Consider the following 24,613-nt stretch of genomic DNA (forward strand, 5'->3'; position numbering starts at 1 on the left):
ATCGGTTCCCAAACAGAACATTAGTGTGCAGAAAATAATGTCGTTTGTTTTAAGAAATTAAAGAACTCTTGGAAAGACTGTGTGACTCCAACTTAACTGCCAGTGTCTAGAAGATGTCCTCAATTCATTAAAAATGTGGCTTTAAAAGGCTCTTGAGGCTAGTGAAGTTGCCATGTATCTGAAGCACTTAAAAAACTAACATATAGTCCCAGTGCTTAGGGAATGGAAACAGAGGGATGCTGAGTTCTGGGCTAGCCTGGGCTACTTTGCAAGGCCTTATGTCAAACACCCCCAGAAACTAAAAAGTAAAAAATAACATAATAATTAAAGTAAAAGCAACTATGCTAAGTATTCCATATATATATATATATATATATATATATATATATATATATATATTTAATGTCTAGAAATTGGCTAGCTGCAAACTAACATAGGTGAAAAGAATATTTTCTTTTCATAAGAATAAATAAACTCTACCTGAATTTTTCAAATTCCAAGAGCGGCAGTACAAAACTATTTTGGCCAGCAAAGTCCTCCCCACAGTTCTGTCAGTTTGAAAAAAAAAAAAAAAACCCTAACCATTCTCATTAAGAATGTCATACGGGATGAAGGGATAGCTCAGCCGTTAAAGGCTAGGCTCACAACCAAAAATATAAGACTGTCACACACGTGACAGTGTAGAAGTCACGCTCCTGGTGGGCTGAGGACCAGTCCTGTGGTCAGCCTGCCCCAATGCAATGTTGGTCACAGTCGCTATGAGTAACTTGTACTAATTCTGAAAGCAAACTGTTTATACCTTTGGGTTGGCTTTGCTTCTGTGCCTGTGAATGCCGTAAGGCTTAAATGGTTACAGAACTTAATTTTTAATACTGACATCAAAGATAGCTTTGAATAATAATTATTCTGCTCCCATTTTTCCTTTCTGTCGGAACATTCTGACTTTATAAATACATTACAATCTTAGTGCTACCCCGCCCCCCCAACACACAGAAGGGTTTAAATTCCATTCCAGAGAACATCACCTGGACATGGCTCTCATGTGCTTGATGATATACCGCCAAAAAGAAAAACACAAAGCAAGCAAAAGAATGGGTCGCTGACAGTCTGAAAGTTGTTCCCCTGTGATGAAAAGCAGTTGCTGAGAATCTGGAAGCCAATAGGAGCTGCACGTAGAAATGACTCGTGACCACAGCCGTTGTGTGGGGTTGCTTTCACAGAGGGCTTTCAACCATCCTCTTCTTGTTTTGTAGGTAGAAGATGCGGTTCTCTTCAGAGTAGGTGACTTTGCTGAGGGGCATCCTGTAGATGTTGCGGTTTGTCGTGGTCATCAAGAGAAACAGTAGTGTGGCCAAACAGAAGGCCCATGTACCAGATGGCAGTCGGACCTGGGGGAGGAGAGACAGGTCACACATTCTTTTGAGATTCCATTTGAAAGGGAGTCCACACAATGAGCCACCTGAGCCTCCCACCCAGGGTGCGAATTGGTGGGGGCATTGCTCTGGAATCTGCTCGTGCTACTTTGTGAAACCTTGATAGTGTCCAAGATGTCAGGGCATCTACCACTTGAAATGTTTTCAGTTATCTTTTTATGGTGATCAGGGTTTTTTGTTTTGTTTTGTTTTTTATTTTTTGAGACAGGGTTTCTCTGTGTAGCTTTGTACCTTTCCTGGAACTCGCTTTGTAGACCAGGCTGGCTTTGAACTCACAGAGATCCGCCTGTCTCTGCCTCCTGAGTGCTGGGATTAAAGGCGTGCACCACCACTGCCCAGCTGGTGGTCAGTTTTATATCTTCTGTATGTCTGCCCAGTTTTCTCATTTATCCATACTTCCTAAACATTATGTGCCAGGGTGACACTGGGCACACCGGATGACAGCAATTTGCTGACACCTCCTGACCATTCATCACACCCACAAGGGCTTCTTCGATTAGTCAGCCATAGTGACCGTTCTGACCTTGACTTCTCCCCATTACTTAACTCTGCTTGTTTTATTTCTTTTGATTTTCTCTCCTAAACAGACTTTTAAATTTTAGGACATGCCATGCTTCAACGCTGCCATGTCCACTCACACATTTCTGAGTATACTACATTGGTTAGCTTTAGTCTTTTGTACGGACCTCATAAGTGTGGTGGGGGATAGGGTACCAAAACCTGACTGCACATCAGAATCATCTGGGAAAGTCTAAAAAAAATATGCCCAATCATCATATAAGATATACTTCATCCTCAAATCAAGGGATGGGGCCTCAGGGTCTGAAGTTTTCCAGATCGCCCCAGCCAGCTCAGTGGTAGAATCCACTCAGTTCTGATCCACAGGCTGACGATGCCCATGGATTTTCTTTGTTCAGGTATGAAGGACTCCATAATGTTCTCACATACCCCTCATCGTGCAGAGCTACAATAGAGTCTTGACTTCCTACCACAAAGATGCTGTGATTCCATAGAGACCTTCCCAGACTAAAATCTCTATGAGCTGCTGAGAGAGTCAAATACTACTGTGACCCACAAACACCCGGGAATGCATCAACACTGTCTGAGCCCTGCATTACCTGCATGGTAGGCGAAAAGGAGAAAGAAGTTCAGGCATTAGGAAGTAGGGGGTCTCAGTCCAGTTAGGGGGCATGGGGCTCATTGGGGGAGAGGCAGGAGGTCAAAGGGCAGACGACAGCATTAGAAAGGAAGAGGAAGCCGGGCATAGTAACAGGCCACCTGTAGTCCAGTTTAATGCAAGCCTCAGCTACACAGTGAGTTTGAGGCCAGCCTGGGCTAATGAGGAAGCATGGCAGGAGAGAGCTAATGAGCAAAGAATTTGCTTAGAAATAATAGAAGTAGGACCTAGGTCTGAAAAGTTTTCTTGATGAGTAGGTGAGAATGCAAATTTTAAAAAAAATGGCTGGATTTAAAATAACACCTGTTTCTTTAGTCAATTATCCTTGTCTGCTCTTTTCTGATTTCTCAACTACTCCACAGGTCTGATTTTCTTAATAAGTAAACTATATGCTCAAGTCAACTTATCAAACACCAGAGTTAGACTATGAACATGATAATATGAGATTGAGTTATTGATAAAGCTATTGTTAAAGTTATTCTTTAAACCAAGCAATCTGACATTTGTAACAAGCCTGGTAACTGCAGTTTGGACTAGCGTTTGCTGGGACGGTAGAGGGTGGGAGTGGCTGAGAGGCAGCACATGGGAGGACAATGGTGATCATGCTCAGGGACCCTGTCACCAGCTGCTGCTCAGGTGGGCATCAGCGGACTTCTACGTCACTGACGAGTCCTGTTGGGGATGCAATGAGATCAAAGGACTCACCACAGCCATTAGGTGTGTCATGCAGGCTCCGAAGTAGGCAGTGAACAGAGCTACAAAGAGAGGAAAGAACACTGTTCGGTAGATGTCCTTTTCATCAGCATCCCAGACTGTCTGTACACTTCTGCATTCTGCTAGCCAGCCCAGCACCCCAGGCCCGTAGTGATAAGTGGGAATTTAGACCCAGGATCTATGAGTTCAGATCCCGGCTCATCCCTGCAGAACTCACTGGTCTCATTTCTATGCTCTGTCTCCTTAGCCGTACAATCAAGTAACAGGAGCAGCTCTTTCACAGGGCTGGGTGAGCATGAAGGAAACACCACACAGTCAGCACACAGTAAGTCCTCAGTAAAAGTAGTCTTGCAGTGTGATTTGCTTTTTTCACTGTTGTGGCAACACTTTCGGGAAAGGCTTTCCACGGCAAATAGACTGCTGCCATGCTGTTTTATATAAACATGACTGAATTTAGATGGGGCACCCTGGGTTCTCTGCAGAGTCACTGCATCTAGGATCCTCATGTTAATGGTTTGGATTTCATAGCTACAAAAATTATGGATCTAAAACCAAGAAGGAAACAGCTTGGGGCACGGCAGAAGTAGAACATACCCCTGAAACCCTTTTTATGTAATGTCTTTTCATATGCTAAAGGTGGACATACAAGTGAATTCATAAGCATCTGATATTTTTATGTACTTTGAGCAAAAATTAAAAAAAAAACCACTGCAAGTGGCATGTTTTGACCACATGAACCAGCTAACCATCAATTTCTCTGTCTTGACTAAGGATGAGGCAAGGGGTGTGGAATGTCCTCAGGTTTTCCAAAACTGAAGAATGGCTTTCCTATATTGTCCACATAGTCATCTGGGTCACCAACCAAATCAACCAACCAACCAACCAACCAACCAACCAATCAGTCAATCAATACCTATCAATCACATGAGCTATGGGATCTCTGATCATCACTTACTTGTCCTTTTATTGATATTTTATCCCCAGTATCATGTTCATTAAACAGGGCAATGAATCCTCTCATGTCCTAGTTTCTCATGCTAATGAGGGCAAGTATTCAGAAACAGTTCTGCATTCAGATTCCAGCTCTTTCTTGTATTTGCTGTATAATGAATGAACTCTGCTGTGAGATAATCCCTTTGTACACTGTGAAGATTTGTCACTGTGATTGTTTTAATAAACAAGCTGACTAGCCAGTAGCTGGGCAGGAAATTAGGCAGGAGAGCCAAACTGAGAATGATGGGAAGAAGGAGGGTGAAGTCAGAGGAGACACCAGCTAGCTGCTGAGGGAACAGGACATATAGAACATGAAGTAACAAGCCATGAGCCATGTGGCAAAGCATAAATAGAAATATGGGTTAATTTAAGTGTAAGAGTTAGCTAGTAACAAGCCTGAGCTACTAACCAAGCATTTGTAGTTAATATAAGCCTCAGTGTGGTAACTTGGAAGTAGCTCCTGGGATGAGAAAACTCCACCTATAGAACTCAGAATCTTTTTTATTTTTGTCATTCAGAACTTAAAGGTCTGCTTTAGGGAGGCAGACAATGACATCTCAAATGAAATTTTATATTTACCCAGAGCGGCTGTGAACTCCTCTCTTGGCAGGGTACTAGGGTACCACTCTGAGAAGAAGGATGCTCATGGCTTGAGTGGGAAGCATTTCCATCTTTGCTTTCATCAATTTCATTTATTTTCAAGATCTAAGTCACTCATTCAGCATCTATTCATGGGTACTCTGCTAAGCATAAGCTGCATTCTGGTCTGCTCTGTTGAGTGCCATCTCTTCATTTCCTCTGAGCACACCAGACATTATTGTCTCTTATCTCCTTCAAAGGCCCAACATACTTCTAAGGCATACTTCTGACTCTCTTGAGTTTTGTACTGTTCTATGCTTTGGAATAATCTCTAAGTCCATGTTGCTCTTTTCTCTACAGTGAGAGTCTGACTAATCAACAGCAGGCTGCCCATCCATGAAGACTTGCGGTGCAGAGCTGGGACTGGCTTATGCCAGGGAAGCTTCTGCACAGTGCACAGCTGTGTGGAGGTGATTCCCTGATTGCATTAGAAAAGGCCCTTAACCCTCAGTGAGAGCCTGGATTTCATGGGCAATGACAGCGGACTGTCATGGGTGAGTCCTACTATAGTAACCCAGCTATTGATAAGTGGTACAAAAGAGGCTGATGGCTTCTGAAGATGACGTAATAAACAAGGCTACTCCTTGGCTGCCCAGTTCCTGATCTCCGGGTAAGGAAAGCAGCCCTGACAGATGCAAGTCCCCCGACAGAGACAGGTGGAATGAAGACGAGAACAGTTCTGTAATCGGTGTCCGCTGTTCGTTTACCTTGGCAGACAAGCTGGGCCTTTTGTTTGGCAGTGACAGGGCAACGTGGGCAAGCTGAAACTTGCTGTGGCATTCTACACACAAGATTTGCTTTGCAAGAGGGGCTGGAGGTCTGTCCCAAGAGTTCATGTGTGGATCTTAGAAAAGTCTGCTGGGACACAGTGGGGATGGAGTTGACACTCTCACACTGTCAGCCTCAGAGGGAACTGATAGGGTTCTCTGGGGGTGAACTCCACATCTGTGGACATTAGAATGGCCATTCCTTTGAACCATCACTTTTGAATTCAGACATATGTTACATAAATATTAATAAAATGCACATTTGGATATTTATACCAAAAGCATTCATTGGAGCAGTGTCTGAAATGGCTCCAAACTAGAAGCCATGTAACTACCCACTAGCATGACAAGCTTGTCATATCTGAAGCACCCATGTTATCTCAACCATCAGAAGCCCTACATCCCGAGAGGTGAAACCATGACCTCTCATGTTCATCCAAGAGCAGTCTAGGAGAAGGGCCCTGGCTTCCAGTCCCCACTGAGAGCTGTCACTCAAACAGCTGGAATCCCTTGGGAAACAAACTTAGGTCCAAGGAAGGGGACATCTGAGGAGAGGAGATGCCAGGAAAGTCAGACACAAATGAAACAAACTCTACAGAGGAGCCTTAGTCAAAGCCAGAAGCCAAGAATGCAATAGACACAGGACTAAGCCTAATGGATGGAGCCACATGATGGTTCACTTGACAAACTAAACTGGAGGTTCTTGTGAAGGGAAAAGAGGAGAAAATAATAAGAAAAGGTAGACAGGGATGGAAAAGCTCACACAGAACTAACCTACTAGGAAAGGAATATTTGGAGAGAATATCTGAAAAATTAAAAGCAGACAAACTCTCAGAATTCAAGAAAGACAGGAGAGCTCACACTGACAGGCAACAGAAAAATAACTCACATGCGAAGATAAAATTCCAAATGTCCAGAGAGCAAAATAAAATTACCTTTAACAAGAATTAGTTTTTGTTTTTCAGAAGTCTTAATGGCAGTTTGGAATATAAAAAGACAATGTGATCATCTTTGAGGACAATTTTCATAATGTTAGGAGAGGAAAAAGAATCCTTAAGTCTGGTATTGTTTTCAGACAGCTGAACTAAAACCTAAGTCAGGAAGAAATGGAGCTGTTCACAGGCATGCAGAGTCTTAGAGGTTCCTCCAGCTTGCCTTGGAGGAGGTGGGAGTTGGGGGTGGATTGGGAGGGAGGGCTGGGGAGTGGGAGGAGGGAGGACGGGGGAATCCGTGGCTGATATATGAAATTAAGTTAATTATAAAATAAAAATACTATAAAAAATAAAATATTTCAAGTCAATGACTAAAATTAAAAAAACAACAACCATCTCTGAAGAAGCAATACAACAGGGCAGTGTGAGCTGTAGGGCGGGGTGAATACACACATCACTAAAGGCAGTAGTTAGTAAACGAAGAAGTGTAAAAATGCCTAAATGGGCCTAAAATGAAAATTCTGTATAATACCAATGTGGTTTCAGTGGCTGTTGGGGGCGGGCCTCCCAGTGGGGGCTGAAGCGGGCTAAGGTATTGTTTCTATTTGGAGAGAAGATAAAGGTATCGATGAAGTTAAGACACTGGGAGGGAATAGTAAACAAAGTTAATTCTTAATAAGTTATGCAAAGCCACCAGAAAAAAAAAGTTTACCATACCCTTAAATAGTGCAAACAAGTGCAGAATACCACTTATGTTTCATGTGATTTGTGTACACACTATTTAATCCTAGGCAAAGTCTATGAGGCACCGCAATGCCTCTTTTTAAATGGGTAGACCTAGGCCCAGAAGTGTTATGAACTCTGCTGGGATTAAGTCTCAGGTTGTCTGGCAACAGGTCAGGGTTGGTTTTTTGTTTTGGGTTTTTCTTTTTCTTTCTTTCTTTTTTTTAGTTAGGGTTTTACTGTGTAGCTCCTACTTCACCTCACCTTCCAAAGTTCTATCAAAGGCAGAGTAAGTATGACAGACAGAAAACTGTTCTCTACTGGGGTCCACGCCGTGATCTCTAGAATCTGTGATTATGAAAAGAAACTTGCAACCTTGCTGAAGTTACAGACTTTGAGCTGGAAGATTATCAAGGATGGGATGAGTAGACCAGGGTCATCACAAGGAGCTGCGGAAGGAGGTTGGTTACAAAGTTGCCTGAGGGAGGAGGATGGAGTATTTTCCCTTTCTGTCTCTTTGTACTTTGTATTGACTTAACAATGAAACTGTACTATTTATTACTACAATAAAAAAAAAAGGCAAATTTCCCCTTTGGGGGAAGCATTTGCAAAGGTCTTAGGCTCCATCCTTTTCGCTGGCCTGCCAGATCCAAATCCATGTGGTCAAGTGCTTTCTGCTTGACTCGGGCTGTCCTCGTGCCAGCCAGCACCATCTTTCCCACCAAATGGACTCCACTCCTGTGCTAAGGCTCACAGAAAAGCCACCTTCTCCAGGCAGTCTTTCTGATAACTCTAACTATAATTGTCCCCCAAGAGACCCTGTACTACAGATTTCTTCTTGTTCTGGTACAAACCTTGAGAGCCTCCCTTAGGATCTTCACCCCAAAATCACCAGGTTCCTACTTTCTACTCCGGTGCTTTCTGCTCAGGAATTACAGGGGGACCCAAAGCTTCTAAGCCTTTGTCTCTCTAGTATCCATCCAGGCTACAGCATGACTATGTAAACACAGTCAATGCATTTGTGCTAACGCACACACAGTAACATAAAGTATGCGCTCCCAATAAAGGTATGAAAGCAATCCCAGGAAAAGCTAGGGGCCGGAGGGTGAGCAACTCCACCCCAGCTAAGCTACAGAATCTGCCCCCAGCCCTGCCCGCTTTGCCCTGAACTTGAGAACAGATAAAGAGCAGAGGAACAAATAGAGACAGAGCTCAGCGGAGTCACGAAAAAGCAACAAAATAACTTTCAGCGGAGTCATGACAAAGCAACAAAGTAACTTCCAAACAGCACACAGCAGCTTGCGATCTGTTGCCCATGCCCTAGCATAAACCCAAACTGAGCAGTGCTACAAACTCCCAGTCTCTGCTCACCTCCTCCACGCCAGATCCTGCCTAGCTCGTGGTCTACCATTTGACAACCAGTCAGATAGCTGAGCTTGAGCAGTCTGGCGAAAAAACAACTTTAGACATATGCTATCCCAGGTTAGAAATAATTTCTCTACAACCCACGATCCCTTCACCTTTTTGTTCCCCAGGGGGCCACTCCTTCCACTCTAGAATTATCTTTAATGTTTTACTTGTATTGAACCAGGGACGACACAGGCTAGGGGTGAACGTCTGTCCCTCATCATCAGCTTTCCAAGTCCAAAGCTCTTGAGGCCTACATTACTTTAAAGTTCTGACACAGGGTCTGAAAGCTACAGCCAAGAAGTAGCCCAGGGCTGTGGGAACAACTGTGTGGAACATTGGCAGATACGGCTTCTAGGTTTGGACTTGATGCGTTTCAGCTCTTCCCTGACCCAAGTTCAAAGAGAAGGATGGATTTGAGGAGCTGGGGTCTAGTCTAGCTCTGCTGGCGGGGTCTACTGGGGATCACCAAGGGCTAACAAATCACTTCTTAACCTGTAGTCTCCAGGCCTCCACGTCAGAGAAACAGGTTTCTCCCTCTGCCTCTAACTCTGTGTCAGAGGCCGATCTGGCAGTCTGTGTATTCACTAACATTCCAGGTGATTCTGGTGCATGCTCAGGTCTGAAAACCACTGATTAAACTGACTCTCAAAGGACCATATGAAACTCTATCTGGGTCATCAAACAACATAGTTTTATATTTAGCTCAAATTATTTCTTTTTAGTTTTTTTTTTTGGAGGGGGGCATAACAACAAGCACACACACACACACACACACACACACACACACAACCACAGTACATGTCATGGATCTATTCCTTCAAATATATACCAAATAGAATGGCTGCTGAGACTTCCTTCACAATAACCAGTGTAGCAGGCAAAGATGACTTTAATTCTCCCAGATGAGGAACAACACTTGCTCCACTCACATAGTTAGCTGGCAGGAAACTCAAAATTCTAGTTTGTATTTCTTATATGACCCTTTGAATTTTTGTGTGTGATTATTTACTGCTTGCCTGTGATTTTGATTGAATCCTCAAGGGCACCCCCTACATGTGATCACCCACACCATATGTAGGATACTCACCACAGGCAAGAGCCAGGAGGTGGGTCTGCCAGGTGAGTGCCATGAACATGCCTCCAATTGCAATGCAGGCCAGAGAACTGTTGAATCCCCAGAGCCCAGCGTAGATGTCTTCAAACGGAGCTGCAAGACTGAGTCCTGTTAGGCAAACATAAGGGTGGTCAGAGCTTGGGGCACAGAGAAGGATGCTCTCCAATGAGTTGTGGGGTGGGGAGACGTATCCCAAGAGCTCTTCTTGCTCAGAGACTCCAAGAAAGCTCTGTAGTGTAAGAGATGCCTGAGACATGCATGGGATGAAGAAGATGCTTATGTTAGGCTGCAAGTCTCATGCTCACCTGCGACGACACCCAGCAATGATCCAATAGCAGCATGCAGGCACATGAGTGGGGAAGAAAGAAGAATGGCACACAGGAAAATGCCCCCTGTCCACGGGTTATCACAGCCGTATATCTGACCGACGCCCACCGGAAGGGACTTCAGTAACTGCAATGGAAAGTACAAAATTGTAGCCACTCAAACCACAGACAAGAAGACCACAGGACACTGTAACTCTATACGACGTGATAGTTAGAATTAGCATATTTTATCCTTCAGGATCAGTGCCAATATTATATTAACACAGAAAAGAAAATCTCATCTGCTCTTTGGCTTTCTCTCTTGAGAGGTACACTGTCCTGCTCAGGTACATGCAGAGCACGGCTCCTCCAAACCTCTTGTGTTCACTAACTTTCCCACAATGTAAGGCTTCCAGGGTGGTCTCACCACTCCTGGCTCTGATGACATGTTGTACCTTCCCTAGTGTGACAGGGACACACAGGTCAGTTGCTTTCTGCTGTCCATCAGTGCTGGCAGTGAGTCAGTGCTGTTCCCCAGTCTGGAGAAATAATAGTACAATTGTGTTGGCTGCCCAGACTTAAAAGGCCAGTGAACTGAACAAGACTAGCTCATCCATAATTTAGAAGCAATTATAGCCAACTTGATGAATCAGGACCATATTTGCCCTTCTGATACCAAGTGGAACATGTACCATTTAGTAAAAATATCTTTGGCTTATTTTGGTCCTTAACACCTGTCTATCAGATCTCAAGACATGAAAACACAAACTTTACATTTCTGTTTTCTGACAGAGGCCTTAATCTACCTGAAGTGTTTACAGCATGGTAGTTCTCAGGAGAACACAGGATTTGGCTCAAATGAATAACATTTCCATCTAATAAAACTTTTGGTTGGGCCAGGAAAACATAATCACACACGGCTTCTCCCTTTGAGCAAAACATTTCCTGAAGGATGATGGCCTCTCTGCTTCTCACGTATCTTTTGGTGAGGCCCTAGAAGCAATAACTCTGCCTGGTAGGGGAAGCCCCATCTTGGGCTTCCAAACACTGGCTTGGCCCTTGTTCGGTGTGCTGGACCACAATGAGAGTCTACCTTAAGGTGGCCTCTAAATGCTTTCTGTTTCTAGTCTTGTCTGTGTGTAGTCATTCCTCGTCTCTTCTAGACCTGGGAACTTTGCACAGGTGAAGACTGATTAGACTTTTTATCTCTGAACTTGGTATCCTAGGTATCTCTTGGGTGGTCAGAGCTGGGAAAGTTGGGTGAGCTATCACATAAAAGTTCCAAATGGGAAGAGGTCAACTGACCTTCAGAATCTTCATGTTGATAGTCCCTATCTGAGATATCCAGTATAGCAGGAACTAGCCACACAGAGGTACTGAGTATCTGAGTTGTGGCTGGTGAAGCTGAGAAATTGAGTTGTGAATGCATTTACATCTAAGTTTAAATAATCACATAGGGCTAATGGCTGTCTTATGAGACAATGTAGTCCGAGAGAGAGCGATACAATTTTACAATGTTACTTTTCATGAGCAGTTGCTTTTCATTTTGGAATAGTTCCAAGTACTTCTATTTGCTTACTGGGTCAAAGATAACGCAAAGGCTATATAAACGTCTCCCATGTTTTCCTCACTCAGCAGAGAGAATGGCAAAAGGGCACATCTAATCTGACGGTTGGAGAGCCAGTCTTTTGCACGTTAAAACAAAAACAAAACCAGTAAGGCCTCTTTTGTTTTCTTTGATTTCAACTACTTATTCTCAGAAATTAAGAAACATTAAGCAACGTACTGAGATGCAGCTCTGTAGCAAAGCATTAGCCTGGCATGTGCGAGGCTCTACTGCAGTCTGTATATACGCACACATGCACGCATGCATGCATGCACACACAAATGAGCACACACACAGAAAAAAACCTGCAAATTTCCTATAGAAACACCTGTGGGAAGAGCTGGCATTCAGTTTGGGAGAAGCAGGTTTTTGAAAGCACATGCTCTCTGCGCCTATCTGTAAGGAGCTGCACCATATCCACACCCCGTGACTCAGCGGATCTCCAGCTCTGTCCACCAGCACAGTTCGGAGGAATTTGTTGATACAGGTTCCCAGGTCCCACTGTACCTTGAGAACCCTTTGTGTTCTGTAAGGAGGCAGAACAGCCAGGTTCTATAGAGTCCAAAAAAGTATAACAGTTCTGACTGGGAGAAGCTGATTGTGAAATCTCTAACCCCAAGTGAGAGACCACCTGCCTTGTCTCAGCCACTCAAAGAAGGGCTAAGCTTCCCACAGTATCTGATCTCCAATGAACTGTCCGTGAGGACTGTCATTGTAGATTTTTAGGGAGAAAAAAAAGTTGATATTTTACCTCCAGTGCGTTGAGCTCAGACCACGTGATATTGGGCACGGAGGTGACAGGTGTGAAGAGTTTACTTGGAAAGAATGCATTATAATGTCCTGTGGCTGCCATGTACATCGTCAACGCCATGTTGAAAGGGAGAGTGAAGACAGGGAGGTCCCATTTGCTCAACACCGAGTTCAATGCACTTGAGAAAACTGGGCTGAAGGAACACAGCAGAAGAATGAAAATCAGTGACAAGCAGCCAGGCTGAGCCTCCTGATGCTAACATGCTCTGAAGTACTGTGTTGACAAACCTTCCACAGGCGTTAGGGGTGCGATTGGAGGGGGCATGGCCTGGGGCCAATCCTATCTCAGGGACAACAACACTAAAACACACCCCAAAATGAACTCTTGGTTGATTTTTGAAAAAGGAAATATCCCGAGGTGGCTCAAAGTGAGCTCTCATCAAGGTTTTTAAAAACAAGTTTGGGCGCTCTTAATAAAGAGAAATCTTCTCTGCATAGTTAGTGCCCTGTGATCCTGGGGTCCGTCTTCCCCACCAGAGTCACCACCATCCTGAATTTGGAAGATAACACTCTGCATGTCTTCTCTATAGGTATCTATTTTGGAGAAAAGACTAAGGATTTGGGTGGTTGGGGCTGGAAAAACGGGTCTTACAGGAGTGGACAGAGTGTCTGTCCTTGAGCTACAGGTAAACTTGAGACTTCACAAAGAGTCGCTTCTTCGTTCCATGGTGGGCAAACAGGCTTGCTTTGGATGGTGTGGATTAATGGTTCTCAACCTGACCCTTTTACAGGGGTCAAAGATGAGATACCCTGCCTATCAGATATTTACATTACGATTCATAACGGTAGCGAAATTACAGTTATGAAGTAGCAATGAGACAATCTTACGGTTGGGGGTCACTGCACTATGAGGAACTGTACTGAGGATGACAGCATCAGGAAGGCTGAGAACCACTGGTGTAGACAGTTCCCTGGACCCTTGCGTCTGTCTCACTTGTTAACACAATGGAGAAGCATCCTTGGAAGATCAGAACTGATCTCCTACTTGGGGGGGTGTAGATCACCAGACGGCCATGGTTCCTGTCCTTGAGAAAATCCTTCAGAGCAGCTGCCAACCTCCTTGGCGAGGCTGGCACTATGGACAGGGCCTCCACAGACCTATGGGTGCCACCAGGGCAGAGCTCTCCTGCAGGCGGTGCCCAGAGTGGACTCCTTGAGTTTCCTTTGTGAGCATATCAGCACTTTATACTTTAGATACGATATAGAAAGATGGATTTGTTTCTAGACAAAGGAATTAAGATGATGTCGGCACAGAAGCTGGTTTTAAAGATTCTGGTTTTGTGAAGATGGGATTGAATTTAGAAAGAAAAAAAAAAAGGAGGTGGGCAGCTTGACTAAGTCCTTAGGTGACTCCTCTGATGGGGGTGGGCACCTTTGGCTATACTTTAGACCCACCTGGGGGGGGGTTAAAAACCTCAACATACAGGCAACAGCACAGAGCAGTTGTGTGTGCTCAGTGTGTAGCCGAGGTTGAGAATGTCTGGATGAAGGGGGCATGCAGTCGACTTTGACACAAGGACAAATAACAGGTGGTAAGAAAATCCGCACCTCTTAAGGTGGTTGCTTTAGTTTCTATAACCTTGTTCTAATTCTTTGAAGTATTTTTTTTAATTTGTGGCAAAAGATACATAAAATTACCATTTATTATTATGTTGTATCCCCCCCGCCCAGACAGTCTCTCTAGACAGGTCAGCCTGGAACTCACTCTAAGCCCAGGCTGACCTCACGCTCATAGCAACTCTCTTCATTTAGCCTCCAAAATTCAGGGGTGATAGATATGTGCTACCATAGCTGGCACCACTGAACTATTTCCGTTTCATTTTACATGTAATTTGTGTTTGTGGGGTGGGTGTGCATCTGTGGAGGTCAAAGGAAAACCTGGGAGTCAGCTCTCTTCTACCATGTGGGTCCCCGGGATTAAACTCAGATTGCTATCCTTGGCTACAAGTGTCTTTACGGGATAAACCAACTTGCTGGTCCCCTTTAACTATTTAAAGTGCAAAGTCCAATAACATGGTGTTACACAGCTACTGTTGACTCACAGAGTACTTTTCACCTTACAAAGGTGGGCTCATTAAACACCAAACCTTCATTCCCTCTACCCTCCACGGGCACTTTGACAATCAGGTACAACTTACCAAGTCATAGACATAACAGATACAGGGAGTATCAGCCACCAGTAATAGTCGCCTTTGTCTGAGAAGACAGCCATGAGCATTCCCACAAGGGTGGCGTTGTAGCCCTGGAGCCCGGCTGCAATCGCTGACCTATAGGTTTGAGGAACAGCACAGACATAGCCTGAGTGGACTTCATTAGGACTAAACATAAACAATAGCTGTAACTTCTAGATCGCATCCACTTTAGAAAACATAATCATACCTGGGCATGTGTTTCAAAGCTTTTTATGGATCATGCAGATACAACTAAATTGTACAGGGAAATCTGCACAGATACAGCTGAAATGTGTACATGAAACAATGCCCTCCAGGGTATGTCACAGACCTCAGGAAGGATGGTAGCTGCTGAAGGAGAGGGGCCTGGGAAGGCAGTCTGCTTTCGTTCAGCCTTTCCTGAGAAAATTCTTATTTCTTTTAAATCACCGAGGACCTTGACTGGATCAGGGCTTTTAGCATTTCAAACAGTCTTAAGTCTTATTTCTCAGTGAGAGACGTTTGATTCCTGGAAGGCAAGTCCTTTCATAGTGCCTTCAGAAACATCCAACTTCAACTTAGAGGACATTTTCGTGTTCTTGTGATTCTACTTTGTGGACTCTAAGTGTCCATCTTCAGGTTATTGAATAGAAAAATGACTATTTCTACTTGCCAAGGCACCTATTTAATTATATGCATGCTTAGCTCCTCTTGTTGAAACCTCTTTGTGATGGTTAAGTATTCAGTCTGTCTCCTCAATTCCTCTAGAGAACCCTGACTAACGCACCCTATCTGTGTTTGGCATTTAACGTCACTTTCAAAGACTGTCTTATATGTCAGCTTCTACTCTGGCTGTAATGGAATCTAGGTCATAATCAGGAAGCAGAAGCTGCAAGGAAGCAATGGGAATATTTCTGTAGAGTAAGCCCCTAGTCTGGCAAGTTCCCTTTTTTCAGACTCTGAGAGTTGGAGATGTACAGCATCATGAAGGACAACAGGGTCCATTTCTGGCCTGATGCTCAGAGATAATGACCGTGGGGACCTAGGAGGTAAAGGTGGTGGAGTTAGGTCAAATGCAGGGCTTCCCTGTGGAGAGGGGATACAGTCAGAGAGCTAAGTCGCCACTGATGTGAGAGTTTTCAGTTTTTATCTGACTGTGCACAGAGGTGCCAGTACAACCAATAAGCTGATGCCATATCTATTCATTGTGGTGAGGACATCGGAAGTTGGACTCTAGTTTTCAAAGTCCTTTGTCTTTCTTCAGGAATCCTCCAGAAACTGGAGTTATGCATGAGGACGGTGGAGAGCTCTGTAGACTGGACCTCCCTCAGTGTTGGTCAGTGGACAATGGATGGCAACATCTCCAAGTCAAGAGATGCCACCGTGCCAGCCCCAGGAAGATTCAGTCACTTCAATGGAACTGTCGTTTTGATTTTTTTTTATTACTAAGAAAAGCAAAAGAAACTTGAGAAGTAACATACGTAAATATGAAAATATGACATCTTCTAAATAATAAATTACCAAGGAAATGAGGGTGCCCCCCCCCAACACTCCTCAGCCCCAGGGATGAAATGCAGGGACTCGTATATGCTAAACAAGTGCTCTACCGTTGGATGGCACGCCTAGCCCAGAATCATGTTTCATTGCAGCAAAAACAATGAGGGACTAATCCTGGGATGTGTGGCTTTCCATCAGCCCAGGAGCTGAGCTGGCTTGTGCATTGCCCATGAAAGGAGGTAACTATGTTAAACTGGTGATGGACACAAGACATAAAGGGGGCTGTTAAACCACTGTCTTTTCGAGAACTCAGGAGCATTTTGCTTAAAGTTGCAATAAATAATTGTATCACTAAAGGAGACTTTAGTAGGCTCTTTCCTGGTGATAGATGAGTTCTAGCTACCATACACAGATGAATACTAAGACTGGTCCCTTGTTCAGAGGAGAAGAATAAAAGACTATCCGTGATCCTCTGGCCTCTGACAAAAAAACAAACAGAGAATTCTGTGGAATGAAGGTTTGTTTTTTTTTTTTTAACCTGGGAGGGTGTGGCTTTATTAGGGCTGCCCATGGCAGCTGCCCAGCTAGTGGCTCAGAAAGAGAGGGAGCTGGCATATGAGGGCTCGCTTACCTGTCTTGGCTCAGCAAGAGGGCTGTCAGAGTGGAGACCACAGTTCCCACACAGCCACAGAGAGCCCACCAGGGGTTCTGGACCAGAAATCCGGTCAGAATCAGGATTCCACTGATGGGGTTGCTGACGAACACCACCTGGGATATGCCACGAAGAATCCAGTCAATGAACTGGAGCACCACGGGCTTGTCTGGAGAGGCCAGATGAGCAGAGGTAAGGAGGAGGCAAGGTAACCCCAAGGTCTACCCTGAACAAAGCCACCAGAATCTGTGGGAGCTGAAACTTTCAGATATTTTTTTGAAGCCTTCCTTGGACCCTTGGTTTGTTTATAGTCAGTCCACCCTGCCCCTACTGGAATCCAAGCTTCAGAAAGCAGTTACAGCTCCCCTTGGCCATGCTCAGAGGTACAGACTAAGCCAAAGAAATAAATTATCAGTAGGAAGATTTTCTTTGTGAAGCACTGAGATTGTAGGATGAAGACACCCCACTATTTCCATGAAAAAGAAAATGTGAAAAGGCTTGCAAGTTAGAAGATGCAAAACTAGAAAGTGATGCCTGGGGGACAGCACTAAAAACAGGCAGAAACACAGGCAAAGGATTTCCTCAATCTGCTTCTCCCTTCTCTCCAAGGAATGGATGTTCACATACCTTTAAGCCAGTTGGCAAACTCTTTCATATCACCAGTGACATAGCCAAGTACTTTGAAGCCACACCGTCTCCCCCGACACGATGACACCTGGTTTTCACCCCGGTCTATTTTAACCATGGTGGGACTGTCTTCCATGGCCATCTCTTCCTCGGGCTCCTTGAAGGAAGGACAGAGTTTGTAAGCATCGTGAAGGAGAACTCTGTGGGTTGGTGAGCTTAGGCTGTACAGTTGCCGTAGAAGATGAGTTGGGAGGCATTCGCCTAGACCAAGGCCATGTCATGGCTCTGAGAATTTGCTCTTTCCTTCTGAAGTATCATTGAGGAACTCATTATCCAAACCCAAACATCAACCTTTGTCCCTTGATGTCTTTAATGCTACCATGAGAAGGTTCTTGTCTGTACCCTCAGAAGACTCGGTGTCTGGCTTAACTAGTATTTGTTGAACCCCCATTTCCTGCACTCAGGGGACTCAGTGTTGTTGAGAAGGAAAAAAAAATTAATGTCAACAGAACAAATCAAAGAATACAGAAAGAGCTAAAATAAGTCACTTTGAAATGTGCATTTTTCTTTTTTAAAAAAGTAGCAATTATAAGCAGGAGAGGTAGTGTACACCTCTAAGACCAGCACTTGAGAGGTGGAGGCAGGAGGATCAGGAGTTCAAAGCCAGCCTCAGCAACATAATGGTTCAAGTGCAGGCTGGGTACATGCGATTCTGTCCCAGAAAAACAAAGCACCAACATATAGAACACCCAAACTACTGATTTTATTTAAGAATTCTTTGAAAAAGAAAAAAAATTAAAAGTCTGTGTTTGTTGACACAGCTCAAGGATCCCCTGGCCCCAGTCTCCAAGAATAAGATTGCTTGAATGCATTTGTATGTCATGAAGTCACCTCAGATACTCTGCAGTTTGGAATCGGTCATATAAATGCATTAAAAAAGCAAGGCAGATACACCACAAAAGGTGTAGGACAATGGTTCTCAACCCATGGGTCGAGACCCCCCCCTTGGGGGAATGAACTACTCTTTCACAGGGGTTTGCCTAAGACCATCGGAAAACACAGATATTTACATTATGATTTATCACAGTAGCAAAGTTACAGTTATGAAGTAGCAACGAAAATAATTTTATGATTGGGGCCACCACAACATGAGGAATTGAATTAAAGGGTCACAGCTCTGGGAAGGTTGAGAACCACTGGGAACTTAGAAAGGTGAAAACGGACAACACTGTCGAAAGCCAGAGATTGTGATGTGGAGATTGCACAATACCAGGATGCACAGGCTTTTATTATAGTCAGAAAGTCTCGTCGGAATGCAAACACTAGAAGCCTAGTGTGTGTTGACTACATGGCTGTCTAATTCTCATGGTAAGTATATAACAAGAGAGAAGCAATGTCATTGAATTTGGTACCCTGCAGACACAGCAGGAAGTGAGAATTACCAATGATATACCCCTAGAGGTAGACCCTGGGACAAGGACAACAGCCAAGTCCCCCTGGTTGTATGAAAACAGCACAGAGCAGATGGGTAAGTAGGAAGCGGGGCAGCTCCATCGTCAGCCTTAAAAGGCTTCAGTGGAGAATGTGTGGAAGCCTCAGCCACAGAAGGCAAGACCAAGGGAATGCCCAAAGCTGCACAGATAAGCCAGCCCATCTTTCCTCACGGCAAGGCATGGACAGAGTTCCTCTGGCTCATTCTGGTCCCATCACTGTTCTATTTACTACCTTCACCAGCTAGCCATTGACAGCTAATACAATTATATCTTTTTTAAAAATCTAGACTTAGTTTTGACTTACACGAATCCCAGTACAGAAACCAATGTTTTATTACTGATTTATTACTGTGTAACAATTTTACTTCTCACTATCGCTTAAGCTGGCCTTGAACTCGCTATGATCCTCCTGCCTCTGCCCTCCCCCCCCCCCCTCAAGTGCTGGGATAACAGGTATGTTCCACCGTGCCTGGCTATCTTCCTGTTTTTTAAACAATGGTGCACCATTAATCATCACACAAAGTTGGAGCTATTTCTGCAATTCATTCCAAACCAAGGTCATTCTGCCTTGTCAACGTTCAATCTGACACCAACATTTGTGAGTCTATCAGTGAACCTTTGTATTGGGAATTTTTTACACTGAAAACTGCTGGAGTCGCAGAACCTAAACTAAGTCCATATAACCCAGCTGTCTCTGCTCTATACTTCAAATTCACAAATCTGTTCAAGTAACCCAGCATTTGTGAAAAAGTATCTTATATTTCATAATCTAAGCAATGGCTATCACTTGTTTCAGACCTCTCCCTCTTTAAATCTCAAAACTGAAAATATTGTGTGGTTGGACCCTTCCTCAGAGACAGTGACCCATTTTCAAAATCATACTAAGTTACAAGAGGCTCCAGTCTTGGCCATGACAAGAAGCCCGAAGGACAATTGTCCTGAGTTGCTGGAACTGAATGTGTCAAGCCCCGAAAGTGGCAGTTTCCATCCGCCACAGAAACCAACTCCAGAATACACAAGTGCATGCTCTCAAAACTTCCAGCCTATATTTATTTTAGAGAGTTTCGAATACCATATCACCCCAGAGATTCGAAACCTGATAGTATAACTGGCCAGACGTGACTGGGAACCTGAATGGCCTGTGTCCTCTGCAGAACCACCCTAAGTTAAGACTGAACTATTTTTGTCCAAATCCACACCTCCACCTAAAGCTATGTCTCCAATATTTATTTGTTGGGATGCACTGGAGGACTGTAACATCATTCCCCACCATTCCTTACCTCAGAGAAGGACCCATCCTGACTGAGCAGACAGTAGCTACATCCTATTCTGAACTGCTAGTCTTCCCTTAGCACCTGGGGTCCCTGACACCTGTTCCAGAACTCCAGCATGAGAGCTGGTTAGGAGAAATCAGTAGTTTAAATCTAGTTCACTCTAGATTGTTATCGTGCTAGAAAATCTGTGTCTCTTTTGGGAACTTGGATGAAGAGAGAAGCGTTCTAGCTGATGCTCACACACTACATTCCATGGAGAGGAGAGGACAATGAATCTAACCCAAGCAGGAGAGTCATAAAGCTCCAGGCTGTGCTTTCCTGGGTTTTCCAAGACTGTTCAAATGCCCTAGCTCAGTGGTCCAGCTTCTAAGCCTGTCGGGGTAGCTAGGCCACAGCAGCATGCTCAGCAGAGATTGCTGACCACCCCATGCCCCAGCCTGAGCTCAGAAAAGATACCAAGCTAGGAACAGGCTCTCGGGTTCCCCAAGGAACAAGCTGCTGGAAGGGAGCCTACCTGTTCTTGCCACCTGTGTGCCAGGGTCAAGCTTAGCCGTCTGAAGCCTCCTGGTGCTGCCTCACTGGCTTTATTTCCAAAAGGGTCTATCCAAAGAGGACCGTGATGGGCGTCATCAGTGCCACCAATCAAAGACTGTCCACTCATCCTTCCTTTTTCATACATGACAAAGGGCAAAGAGATGTGAATCAGCAGGATGTGTCCTGGCTCTGGGGAGCACAGGAAAAGCCAGACTTGGGGAGTTGGACAGGCCTGTGTGAGTTTCTGCTGAGGGGAAATATTCTCTGCCCTGGCCCCCTGGAGCAGAGGTCCCCACTCATGGGAGGGAAGAAAGAGGACACACTGACTGTGGAGATGAAACTCGTTTTACTTTAAGAAACGGTAGCAAACCATGCTGAAGAGAGCAGGAAGGAGAGTGGGTCTCCTGCTCTGTTTTTGACTTGCAGGAGGGTAGCCAGCCCATCTGAGACCTGCTACAGAGAGGGAGGGTGGCTTCAGGCTCCAGAGTGCTGGGGGAAGCTGTTATGCTCTGTGTTGGGGACCAGCTCTGAGGCAAGCAGTGTCTCAGCCTTGTTCCGTATGAAACAGGAGAAAAGAGAGCTCCTGGGTTCTGCTTCCTGCAATAAAACACTAGCCACACTTCCCATGCACAGCAAGAGCTCGTTCTAAAATACTGATAAATGCCATTTCCCTTACATCTGAGTAATAATTACTAAATATCGATCGCCTGTCTATTAACAAGGAACAATCCTTGTTAAATTTAACAGGCATGTCAGATTTCAATAATTTCCTCTTTCTCCCCTCCCTTCCCTCTCTTTCTCCCCTCCCTTCCCTCTCTTTCTCCCCCCTCCACCTCTCCCTTCCTTCCTGTTGCACTCAAAGACAGTTCTTCCCCCCAGAAGTTCTAGGATGTTCTGTGTGGCATTTGTCTCTTCCTTTCATTTATTTTATCTTCACATTCTTCTACTGACTTTGCCTGGAACCTGGAAACTTTACCAAAGTCCACAGTCGTGGAAAATATTTCTGACATGCCTTATGGAAAAAAGTGTGTGTGTGTGTGTGTGTGTGTGTGTGTGTGTGTGTGTGTGTGTAGTCACGGTAAGCTATCTGCCTAGTCCTGGTGTTTGCAATATGAGCAATTTTGGCTGATACAAAACAACACCAAGCAGTCCATGGCGAGGACCTTGTACTATGCTAAGGAGTGTGGGACAAGAAAGGAAGGTGAAAAAGATGAAAAGGTTGAAAGCGAAAGGAAAGGGAAACATGAGGGGAGGGTCACAGTCCCTCAGGAGGAGCGCCCACTGCTTCCCTGTCCTCTCTGCCTTCCTCCGCACACAGCTCGCAGAACCATCAATATTTTCTTAGAGACAGGAATAGACCAATGTGTGAGCAAGGTGGGGTTTAGAGACCCCATGGTTTCATCTTATAGAAACCGAGGCTCCGTGGTGCCTCTGCAATCTACCCGGCGGGTGGCAGGCAGCGCCAGCTTCTGTGGGCATTAAGTCCTGTGCTTCTGTTTTCTGGTTTGGGGCCAGGCAAGTTAGTGTCACCCGGGATTTTGTTTAAGTCAACAAATGGCCATAGCAGCTTCTGCATGGTAGGATCTGAACTGGGTGGCAGGCCACAGCAGACCGAATTCACAGTCAACATGAAGTAACTCTGGGCCACTGGGTCGACGATGACAAAGAAGGGGCTCTGTGCCCTCTCTGGGACCAATTACTGTCTGTGAAAAATAATACCAGCAAGTCCTCAAAGCCAGCCTCTCTCGTGCATCACTGATAAGGCTGCAAGTTAGCCTTCAAGAATATTCTGGAAGCTGTACACAGTGAACCTGCTGGCAGGAGTTGGAAAGCTCGTTTGAGAGCCCAGATCACCAGTGGCATGAGGCAGTGCTCAGTGTTTAATCTGAGACGAATGTGAAGGTCTCACTTCAACTGTCTTCCCTATTTTCTTATGCACAATGAAACGCATTGTATCGAGGCATGTATTAGCAATCGGTACAATTGGAGAGGCCTGAAAAGCCCTCAGTTTTCCATGCCTGAGTATTGCTTCAAGTAATACCGAGTGTTAGATATTAACTTCTTGAAACATTTTTTTGTGTGTGTTCTGTCACAAAAAAGACTTCCTGCACTGACATTTATTTGCTACTTTGTCTAATTTTTATTTTAGGTTGTTTTCGATCACCATGGCAGGGTCGGTGGCTCAGTTCTCCTTAGAGCTGTAATCGGAAACAAAGAACCCCTGTCAGGTATTTCTGCCTCCTGATTAAAATGCTTCCCTCCACAGCAGACACCACTCCTCGGAGCCTTGAACTGTGCAGGGACAGAGCGCTGCAGGAAGCCACCAAATCTCTGGCTACATTTGTGACTGATCAGAGTTCCTGATGGGCACACAAGCACACTCCCTTCAGCAGGACAGCACATGCACATGAACCCTAAGCCCGTAACTGGCAAGGGCTGTTCCCAGTACCCCATGTTTTCTTGTGAGTCATAAAAATGCAGTTGCCAGTTTTGCTTAGGTTTTTTTTTTTTTTTTTTTTTTTTAAGAGCACAGCCTGATGAAACTTCTCACCGTGTCGATTAGTCAGGGCCATTCAGTATACAGAGTGGGCACCCTGTGGGAGGTCTCTTCCACATCAGCCCGGCGCAGCTCCCACCCTCTCCAGGAATTATAACACAGGCATTACTTTTAAGCTTCTGGGAAGAGGACTGTGGCTTTGGTGAATAGCCTTCTAGTCTACCAGAACTCCAACTATTCTGTTCCAACAGTTAGAGACACATTTCACCACTTAAAAGAGAGCAGAGTCGGAGATGGGAAAGCAGGAGGATAAGAAGGGCAAGGGAGCAGAAAAGAAAGCAAGCATGGTCGAGATACAGTCTGTGCATCAATGTGGCAGTCAAGTCCATTAACTCGCATCACTAAAATATCTAATATTATTATTATTATTATTATTATTATTATTATTATAAATAGGAAGAATATAGAATAGTCTCAGGAGTTAGACACATCTAAGTTCAAACCTGTATTCTGTCTTTAAAAAGAAAAGGGGACAAGATTAAAGAGGACTAAGACAAGCTTCAACAAGGAATAACTAGAATGAGCAGAAATGAGGGGTGCTTACCCTCCAGCGGGCTTCCTGGCGGCAGAAGGCGGTGCCTGATAAAGAGTGGCCGGGCTCTCTCAGCAGGGAGAGGTGCTGCAGGAGAGGGACCTCACCCTTTTATACCCACAGTCTGCTCTTCAGGTCTGTGAACTTCACTGGCTTTCTCCTCCCACTTAAGCCACCAAAGCCAGAACAACACAGGGCGGGGGCAGGGCGGGGTGGGGGGTGGAGGGGATGGCTGGCTTCAGTGCCCCAAGTCTCTTCTCTTGACGCGGTGCCAACGGCTTTGGCATGTCTCCAGGGCATCCCCGAGTCTTTACTTAGTGACAACCAAACTCAAATTCACCTTTCCTCTTCTATGCCATTTCCTACCCCTACCTTGAAATGTTTTTGGAAAGATTTGTAATCAAAAAGGATGCCCATAGTGCCATTTAAACAGCCAACCACAGTGGTGCAGGTTGGGAGCGCAGCGGCTGCTCTTGTGATGGAGGTGTCTTGGAGTTGACACTGGTGCCCTGGTACAAGGACAGCGAGGCTCAAGGGCAGTGGGAGAGGGAGTAGGGACACCGGGAATACAAGTTACTTCTGGAAACTAGCTACCTGTTGCCTGTGCAGGAAAAAACAAAAACACAATGCTTCCCTAATTGCTGTTCTTGTAGGTGACGAGCCCAGGATAGATG

At 44.9% G+C, this 24,613-nt stretch overlaps 1 protein-coding gene across 1 annotated transcript; it reads right to left on the bottom strand.

The window, feature by feature from the left end:
• Positions 1–412: 412 nt before the first annotated feature.
• Slc14a1 (solute carrier family 14 member 1 (Kidd blood group)) lies at positions 413–20,977 on the bottom strand. The gene is made up of 9 exons (XM_059246371.1): positions 20,831–20,977; positions 17,550–17,706; positions 16,902–17,091; positions 14,762–14,890; positions 12,565–12,757; positions 10,208–10,355; positions 9,876–10,010; positions 3,316–3,365; positions 413–1,388 (listed from the first exon to the last, which is right to left on the bottom strand). Exons 1-9 carry the CDS (start codon positions 20,975–20,977, stop codon positions 1,215–1,217), a joined length of 1,323 nt encoding a protein of 440 aa, XP_059102354.1. The 3' UTR covers positions 413–1,214.
• Between the last annotated feature and the right edge of the window lie 3,636 nt (positions 20,978–24,613).

This window comes from Peromyscus eremicus, chromosome 19 (assembly GCF_949786415.1).
Source record: "Peromyscus eremicus chromosome 19, PerEre_H2_v1, whole genome shotgun sequence".
Lineage (NCBI taxonomy): Eukaryota > Metazoa > Chordata > Mammalia > Rodentia > Cricetidae > Peromyscus > Peromyscus eremicus.

Coding starts and splice junctions, on each gene's coding strand:
- Slc14a1 (XM_059246371.1), bottom strand. CDS start 20,977: ATGAGTGGACAGTCTTTGATTGGTGGCACTGATGACGCCCATCACGGT. Junction 17,092..17,549: donor GTTTGCCAACTGGCTTAAAG/GTATGTGAACAT, acceptor TGGCCTCTCCAG/ACAAGCCCGTGGTGCTCCAG. Junction 3,366..9,875: donor CCTCCTGGCTCTTGCCTGTG/GTGAGTATCCTA, acceptor CTCTCTTTGTAG/CTCTGTTCACTGCCTACTTC.